Source organism: Myodes glareolus, chromosome 10 (assembly GCF_982192425.1).
Source record: "Myodes glareolus chromosome 10, mMyoGla1.1, whole genome shotgun sequence".
In the NCBI taxonomy this organism is placed as follows: Eukaryota; Metazoa; Chordata; class Mammalia; order Rodentia; family Cricetidae; genus Myodes; species Myodes glareolus.
The window spans coordinates 46,356,173-46,365,557 of NC_142035.1; the positions used below are offsets into that span (position 1 = coordinate 46,356,173).

The 9,385-nt window shown below is 48.4% G+C and overlaps 1 protein-coding gene across 2 annotated transcripts; it reads right to left on the reverse strand.

The window, feature by feature from the left end:
- Positions 1–413: 413 nt before the first annotated feature.
- Prnd (prion like protein doppel) lies at positions 414–4,871 on the reverse strand. 2 transcript variants are annotated; one of them, XM_085696750.2, is made up of 3 exons: positions 4,724–4,871; positions 2,049–2,620; positions 414–1,305 (listed from the first exon to the last, which is right to left on the reverse strand). In XM_085696750.2, the coding sequence occupies exon 2, from the start codon at positions 2,607–2,609 to the stop codon at positions 2,073–2,075; it is 537 nt and encodes a 178-aa protein (XP_085552876.1). In that variant the 5' UTR covers positions 2,610–2,620; positions 4,724–4,871; the 3' UTR covers positions 414–1,305; positions 2,049–2,072. The 2 variants fall into 2 exon arrangements, with proteins under 2 accessions (XP_085552876.1, XP_048311525.2); XM_048455568.3 differs by having other exon boundaries at positions 414–2,620.
- Between the last annotated feature and the right edge of the window lie 4,514 nt (positions 4,872–9,385).

Consider the following 9,385-nt stretch of genomic DNA (forward strand, 5'->3'; position numbering starts at 1 on the left):
CCTAACTTGGTAACACTTGGAAGGGATAAGAAAGCAATGGCTGGTAAAATCGTTCATGTTGTCAGATCGCTACCAGAATAATCTAGAAGTGCCTTAAGGGGCCCTGTTCTTAATAGGGAGCCAGTAAGTAAACTCTTGCCAAAGAGAAGGTTCTCATTCTGAGCTGGGAGAGCAAGGGCGTCTCGGCTAAAAAATAAAGAGACAAAATTTGCAGTCAAATCACACGTGAACTGTCATGGTTCAGTGCGCTGGTGTTATAGCCAATGGTATGAGAGAACACAGTGATCATGGAACACGGACTACATCCAGTCTGAGCCTTTTTGTATCAGAATGAAGTTGATTGCCGACAGCTTTGTGTGCCCACCCTGGTAACTAAGCCTTGAGTCAGAAGTTGACACACCAACACCACCGTCTAAGAACGATTCTTTCTTTATTACCTGATAGTTAAAATGGCATGCAAGGAACAAACTGTATTCAGGGCTTCTCCTTGCTCTCTGGTTTAGGATTAGTTGACAGTGGGAGCCGAGGAGGCATGTTGGGCTGGCGGGACACTGCTGCCACAGGCTGGTTTCTCTGCGCTGTCTGACCAGTGGTAGAAGGTCCAGGGGAAGGCTGTGTGTCCTTGGGCTCCCTGCCTCACGTCCCTTTACCGTGTGAAGCTGCCCAGAGGTGTCCTTGAGAAGACCTGATAGCAGTGGGAACTCGGCACACGAGGTGCTGATATCAGTGCTCACGTTGTTCTGAAATGCTGCGGATGAACCCTTTGACAATACACGTGTGTCCCCCCCCACCCCTCCTCACAGATGCTGCTCCTTTTAAAAGATAATACACCCCAATACTGCTCAGCAAATCCTGGGGGTACCCAAAGGGGAGGAGGGCCTGTGGAAGAATCTAAAAAAGTTAGATTTTTAAAAATTTTAAATAATAGTCATATTTTAACACATATTTATGTTCAGAGTGGTAGAACAGTATATCAATTCCTGTGATGACAAATTCTTTATTGAGTCTCTTGAAAAATACCATTTTTGACCAGTAATTATGTTTCTGGAGTATTAAATGATTCATGGAGACTAACCCTCACCAAAGTGGTTTCAAAAACTGATAGCTTGTGAAGAACTCTGCACAGAGGAAGTGTATTTAAAGATGCTCACAGAATACCGAAGAACACATACACAGGACTAGGGGGCATCAGAAGTAAACAAGCATCTGGGCTTGGTGGCACGCCTGCAGTCCCAGCATTCAGGAGGCAGAGGCCAGAAGATTGTGAGTTTGAGGCCAACCTGGGTTATGTAGAAAGATTCCCATCTAGAAAAACAAAACAAAGAAATAAAAAACAAAGACTCAAACATGTCATTTACAAGGGGTTCATTAACTCTGCAGATTTTTGCAGAGACCAGAGCAGCAAACACCAATCCTTGTGGACTAGAATCTAGGCACCACAAACACACCCTGCCCCGAACTTGCCCTCTGGGAGGTGAGTGGCAAATTTCCCTGCAGTCTGATTTCTGAACCTTTGTCTAGTGTAGTGGTCTACTTAGTTTAACATCTTTGTAATATTTCAGTCTTACTGTAAGGTGTCAAGGTGCATAGTTGCTGCTCAGGGACTCCCACTAATTTCAGGGTGTGGCTTCCACCCCACACACAAATCTGGACTTGGACCTCTGAGTCCTGAAGCGGTCATGAGATAACTCTGGCCTACAGAGCAGAAAACCTGAGGGGAGACAGACCAGGAGAACCCCAGCTCTGTGGCTTCCTGTCTGTATTGAAGGGTGACGTCAGCAATGGAAAGCACGGTTTTCCTGGCTACCTCCACGAGCTGGGGGATCAGGTGTAGGGCACAGCACGGTTTCTGTGTTCTTTCACTGGTCTATTACCTAGTGTAGTTGCGAAAGCACTGAAACACCGTATTAAACACATGGTTGGGAGGACGCATACTTGGGAGGGACTTTTGAAGTGCCGTGAATCGCTACGCGCTGGTACCTTCATGACACGTGGGGCTAGAGAGTGAGAACTAGGGTACCGATGTCCACCTTTGCCCACCAGCTCACCTCTGTGGCTCCTAGTCTCCTTGTTTATTTTACAATGAACCAAATGAAACCCAACAGGCAGACCATTGCTGGTTGGTCCACAGCGACCCGCAGTGCAGCTCCTCTTTCCAGCCAGTATTCACAGCGCTTGGTGGAGCAGATCTCTTTGATCAGCCGCCAGAGGACTCGCTGGTAGAGCCTGCTCTCCTGCTTCTCCCGGGCGAACTCAGCCTGGTTGGCTGCCTGGGTGGCGTTGATGCAGCTGGCCACCAGCATCTCCTTGGTCACATTGGCGTCAGAGCAGCCTTCGTAGTAGATCCCATCCGGGAACTGCCAGTAGTAGGCCGCGTAGTATCTGTTGCCCTCTGCTCCGAAGTCGATGTCCAGCTTCCGGCCTTGCTTGATGAAAGCTCCTGGGCGGTTCTCAGCCACGCGGGCTTCGGTGATGTGGTTGCTGCTGGGCAGGGTCTTCCGGTTCCACTTGAACCTGTGTTTTATGCCTCTTGCCTTGACCGTGGAGAGGTGGCTGGCAAGCAGCATACAGAGGATGGCCAGCCCCCATGTGCCCAGACGGTTCTTCATGGTGTGAGAATCTGCAAGGGAAAGACTGGGCTGTTATCCTCCCTACAGGCCTTGGACTCCTACCCTCCAAGAGGTGACAGATTTTAAAGGAAGCCTCGGTTCATAATGATGTCTTACGCACAGGCTGCCTAGGGTCAACTTTACTATCAGCTTGCCTTGTTTTTTTGCCCAGTGATTTCTCCACTTGGTCTGCTCTTCACTGTTCGGGGCAAATGAGAAGCTGTATATTGCGATTTTGCAAGCTGTTAACCATGCATAGGAAAACAGATGCACCATGTAGGCAACTTTCCCTTGTGCTGCCCAGGTCTCTCAAGTCCACAACCCCAGGAAGGTAAGAGTTGGAACCAAAGGGCCTAATCTAGGCTGTATTTTCAGTCTTCCTTACTTCCTATTGATTTCCCTGAGTTGGCGCTGGCCGAGATCCATTCCACGGTCTCCTCTAGGAAACCAGCTGCTGGTTCTAAAGGGATCAGTGAGAGGAGGAGGCCAAGTTGGAGGGCAAAGGGAGGATGGACATAGCCATCTCTGCAGAGCCTGGGATCCGGGTCTCCTACATCACCATCAAAATGTGTTGTTGGCAGCTTTCCCAATCTCACCCAGGGATCAATGTGTCCTCTGCTCATCCTTATAATTTTAGTTACACACTTATTAAATGTCAACTACTACACCGAGTCCTTCTGTGATATGATCTAATTCTCACCAGGAGAAAGTACTTTTATCCAATTTTTATAAGAAGTTCTGGGATTCAGAGCTATCAAGTAATTTGCCCAGAGCTGCACCATAGTAGGTGGCCAACTTGAATTCAACATCGATTCTGAGAGCAGACACCATTAGCTGTCCCATTGCCCATGAGGAAGCCAGAGGCGGGTGCTGCTAATGGTTTGTGTTCCTGGTGGCATGATGACTCCTAACTGAACAGAAATCAGAGCTATTAAGGGATTTTAAGAGACATCAGAGCAATGGTTCTCAACCTGTGGGTCTCGACTCCTTTGGGCTCACACATCAGATATACTGCCTATCACTTATTTACACTGCATTTCATAACCATAGCAAAATTGGAGTTATGAAGTAGCAACAAAATCATTTTATGGCTGGGGGTCATCACGACAACAGGCACTGAACTAAAGGGTTGCAGCATTAAGCAGGTCGAGAACTCCTTCATTAGAGGAAAGGGATGTTAGCAAGACTTGGGAGACTGCCAAGGTTATCCCAGGGTCCAAAGAGCTGATGATCTCAGGGGCTTTCCCCACCCCCATCGTCACCAGATGTATCAGCTGTGACATCTTGCCCCCGAAGCGAGTCACTGTGGACCAGCCCCAGAGTGTCCCAGCACCGAGATCTTTGTGTTGATCAGGGACATAGAGAGATTCCTGCAGCACAGTGGGCCAGGCTGTCACCTAGATGAAGAATGACTGTGAGTCCCTGGAGTGCCAGAGCAGGCGTGTCTCCAGCGCTCTCTCTAGAGCATCCCCAGACAGGCTCGATACGCCTGCTAGAGTGTGTAACTCTGGGGGCAATACTGGTGCTTATTTTACAAACAAAAACCAAAGCAAGACATAAGTCTGTTCCAGCCCAAGAAGACCATACCTACCCTGCCAGTCACTTCTGGAGGATGCAGAGGGACCTCACTGCCCCATCCTCGTGGGCACTGCCTGTCTCAGCCCTTGGGCAGCTAAAGTATCCAACCTCCAGCACCTCCCACCCTGACCACAACGAACTCAAATCAACTTTTCCCCAAAAACGTCCAAGTATGGAGTTAATATTTATTGATCTCCCACACAGGGGCTGTACCCCATGATATCCACCCATACCATAATAGGAGAAATCTTAAAAGTAATATCATAAAAGTAATATCACTAAGAGTGAGTCAAATATTTTTAAAAAATAAAAGCACAGATTTTTTGAGAGAAGACTTAGTTTTCACAGATAAGGGCTTAAAAGCAGAAACAAAACTCCCGCCAGTTGACCCCGAGGTAGCATTTCTCAGTAGCATCAGAGCATGGGAATAGCAGAGGAAGCTAGGATAGGGCTCTCATAGCTTCCTTGCCTGGGACCCGGCGACAGGAAGGGAAGTCACAAGCCACTGCTGGGCCTGGGAAACCCCTGCCACATACCTCCGTTCTCTGCTACGGCAACGTCTGGAGCCAGGAATCCACGCTTCTCTGGAACACTTTCACCAGGCTACCACACAGTTATATAGGCACTGCCGGGGGAGGGGGCCTCTCTACCGGGCAGCCCTTCCCTCCGCAGCAGGACCAATCAAGGGCTCCCTGGTCACTCCTCCATCCTGGAAGATTAAAGCCTCTTCACTGATAAAACCACGTGAAGATCTTGAAGTAAAAAAAAAAACTTAATAAAAGACCTGAGAACAATATTCAGAATTACAGTTTGGGTGGCTTCCATTGCCCGCTGGCAAGGGGGCTGAAGGAAGCCTTGCTGGACACATCTGTTGTCCTGACACTTAAGACAAGCCTCCAGTGGCAAGGGGCCTCTTTCAGGCAGCCTGCAAGGAAAGGGACAATTAAGAAGGACTGGCTTTTGCCTGTACCCCCATACCCTGTAGCTGGAGCCCATACAGATGGAAGAGTTGCTAGGCTTCTCCTGGTTAGATGGGAAAGCCAGATGGAGTGAGTGGAGACAAAGCTGAGGATTTCCCAGTACTTTGGGCTGTTTGGGGTTCCTAGGGATACTTGAGAGTCAAGGTTAGCCCCAAGTCCAATCAGTAGGCTACAGACCCATAGGGAGGTAGAGCTAGAGGAAGCAGAAACCAGCTATGCACAGATTATTGCCCTGAAAGTGTTTTCCCTTGAGGACTTCACGACCACCCATGCTTAGGCACAGTTGAGGAAGGACTAAAATCATGTCTCCACACAAATGGCGGGAGGCTAGGTATGGGTGACTGTCTCAAGGCCTTAAACATCGAGACTTTCCAGACTGTTCCTGCTATGATCACTATGGAAAAACAAAATTAAAAGTGAGTTCTGTAGGTAAGGACAGGTAAGACTGTATACACAATGCAGTCTTCAGTGTATCCCACCGCTGTTCCCTGCCTCTCCAGATTTGGGCTCCTTTGCACACTAAATTAAGCTGCCTTTCCTGTAAAAGTCAGCAGGTGGCGCCAGAAGAATGTTACAAAGGTTTCCAGCCTGGCTGTGTACTCAGGCTGCCCCAGCAGAGCCACTGTCCTTGGATTGAGGATTTCCAGCCGCAAACCCATCCCTTGCCTTTGTTTGTTTGACTTTAAAAATTTGTTTAATTTCCTCTTTTAAAAAAATGTTTGCATTTCTTTGTAGACTTACAAACTGTCTGTGCATGTGAACACACATGACAAACACCTCCATTAAAATCCTTGTGTAGATTATTTGCAAAATACAGAAAAACAGAACCAACCAAATGATTCCCCCCTCAAAAAAAAAAACCCACTTCTAATATTTTACTACCCAAAGGCAATGATCCCTGAGATTTTGTTGGTTATATACATGTGTTAGAACATAATTAGGGTTTAGGGCAGAAAAACCCAGAATCTTCTAGCCTATCACTTCTGTACTGGCCAGGTCACAGGCTCAGACAGACCCAAGCAGCAATGCAATTTGGGGCTTCATCCCTCCCTATGGAATCTGTGTACCGACCCTGTGGCTGCCCGCCTCCCATCCCCGCGGGTGCCCCCTCCCTCGGCTCTTTCGTTCTTTTCTAAGTAGGGCTTTGCCAGAGTCTGGTAGGAGGCAACATCCAAACTGAAGAGACTACAGATTTCCCTTGATAGTGAACAAAGAGTCGTTCTCAAAGCCACCAAGACGTGTGGAGGACAGAACACGCTGGATGGAGAAGAAGGAGGAGCTCTGCCAGCAGCCAAAAAGACAAGAAAAATGTGAGCCAGCTGTGGAGCCTGCACAGCCAGCCCTGTCTCACAGGCAGCCTTGCAGCCATAAAGGATGTGAGCAAGAGGGAGGCTTCTTTACAGGGCTAGAGAGACCAGGGTCAAGGGCATTGGCTCCCCACCCTGACAGTGATGTAAGAGCTACCAGGGTGTAATGGATCACCCCTGGGATGTGGGTGTTCCGGGACCCAGGGGGCTGTGGCACATGTCTTGTGAATGTACAAATATCACAAATTTAAGTGACAGGGAAAAGGGGACCTCTAGTATGCACAAGTGGATCTTTATTTGAGAAATTCTTCAGTTTGCTTAGATCTTGGATTAGTTAAGAACACTTAAAAGTCAATATAGTGACCATCAGGATACAGCCTCCGATGTGAAAGAAACTCTACATCAAAAGGCTTCTGTGCAGAAAGATAATTCCCTGCATTCATGCCAAGGAAGAGAATAGAATGGGTTAGCAATACTCCATCATTAATGCATCTAGGAAGGGAGGGAGGGAGGAACAGTGGGAAGGGAGGGGGGGAAATATCCTAGTTTCTAAGATGGGCCGAAATGTTAAGAGATCATGAAGGAAAACTCCCCATGGGTGAAATTCATGTCCTTATAGAGAAACTGGGAAGCCCCTCATTGCTTCTGTCAGGGGAAACAAGCAAAGACCTATGAACCAGAGAGCATGCGGGGACCTGCTGGCACCTTCACCTAGAACTTCCTTGTTGTGGTTAAATTTGATTGTCAAATTTATTGGATTGGGAAACAAACACTTGAGGGACTGGTGAAGTCACCTCCGGGCTGTCTGTGAGAACATTTCCAGTGCTGGTCAGATCCCGAGAGCTCCACCATTGGTTGACTCACCTTATAGCCGAAGGTGGAATGAGACAAGGCAGGACTGTTTGGAAGAAGAGCCCTAGGGAACTTAATCTTGCCTTGGCCACTTGGTCCTCTTCTCTCTTCCCCTCTACAGCGAGGTAAGGGGGTTTGCACCAGAGAATCCAGCTGCGGTGTAGCAAGCACCTTCAAACTGAAACTTTTCCTACTAGGAAGAGAGAGGGAAGCTGGCTAAGACTCGGGGACTAATCAAAACTTACAAGACCCAGAAATCCGAAACCTAAAGGAGCTGTCCTCTGATATAGTCTCCCAGGTGTTCTTATTCCTGGGTGATCTGCCTTGGCCCCGCCCGTGCTAGGCCTCCCTGGTTGGACTGGTGATCAATAGTCTGACCACGCCAGACAATGAAGTGGGGCTCAAGTATTGGGAAGGAGTAGCTGCAGGGCCCTTGCATTGGGGAGGAATGGCTGCATGATCTTGGTTTGTGTGTTGACATATGCAGCCAAAGTCAACCTGTGGAGCAGGCAGTTCCGCCTGGATCTTTGCCCATGTGGTTTGAGATGATGGGCGTCCTTACGAAGGTGGTGGTCGCATGCTCTTTGAGATGAGTTATAGGACATATAACCAAGGCTAAGCTGTCAGAGAATGAGTGTCTTTGAGGGGGGAAATCTTAGGGTGGCCATCTTCTCTATGATATGGGGTGCTGTGCTTCGTTGATGAGCTACCATGTGACTGTGGGGATGTCCCTTGAACTTCTGGTGAACTAGAGGGTATATCGTAATGTCTGTAGTATCACATGTAGGATTGAAAGCAGGCTGTGGAATCAGTTGCATGGCTTGTGTTGTGGGTAGTAAGACATGTAAACAAGTCTGGGCTGTTCTTCCAGAAAGAACTTGCCTGTAGAAGTGGGGAGGGTTTACAGTGGGGAAAAGATGTGTGGATGTGTCTACACGCTCATCTCTAAGCTGTCAAGGAAAAAAGAAGGGAGGAGATGGAGATGTTGGCTTGCTGTTTCCTATAGCTAGCAGGGTGCAATGGCAAGAGAATGTGAATTAGATCTATGCTAAAGATCCCTGGAGACTGTGAGAGCAGCTGGATAACAAGGAGGAAAAGAACAAGATGAAACTGATAAAAGATACCCTTTGGAACTGACGTTTCATACAGAGGAAGAGAATATCCACGGTACAGCATGTAGGTGGAACATTAACAATGACCTCGTACCAAACACTGTGTAATCAGGGGATGCTCGGCATCTGGACTGCTTGGGCTGGAAGGACTTTTAAACAAGCTCTGTAAGGATCACAGCCTGGTCTGTGAAGCCAAGGGGTGCGGGAGCGGATGGGATCCACTGAGTGCCGCAGAAATAGGAAACCTGCTAACATGGCTGTCCAGCCCTCCCTGAGAGAAAGGCTGCAGAGACTGAAGCAATGCAAGAGGAACCAGGATCCAACAGGACGGCTCCTATGAGCAGTCGGGAACCCTTCATTATTGCCTTATGAGGTCCCCACAAACGTTAGGGACTGACAGACAATCCAAGAAGAACAGGCATTGTCGGGGAACTGAGTATAGGAAGGTGCTGGTTGATGGCGGCTCACTAAACTAGACAGGGCTGGGTTCACAGGAGAGAGTTAAGAGAGAGACTGATTCAGCAGTGGGGGGTGGGGGGGGGGTGGGGGGGCGGCGCGGGGGAATGGTATGGGCCTTCAGTGGCTTTGCTGAGGCCCATGGTGGAGCATGGACTTTCTAAGGCAGGAGAAACTTGGTGAATCCAAATGGTTTAGTGCAGCTCACAAATAGATTAATTAACTGAACTCAGGAGGGGTTGAGAGAAGGACAAAACAGAAGAGGGGTCTGTCAGGGTCCCTCAAAGGCAAAGGTGGTGAGATGTGTGTCAAGCTGGAGTTTTTTGAGAGAGAATTAACAGAGAGTCCAGTGCTGTGCTGGCAGCACCCGGAAGGTTCTAAAGTCTGAGAAGCAGTTCACAGAATGCATAAACAATAAAACAAGGCAGATGAAAAGGCTTGGGCTGGCGGTGAAGAGTTATCTCCCCCGACTATGCGACTATGCAGTGTAT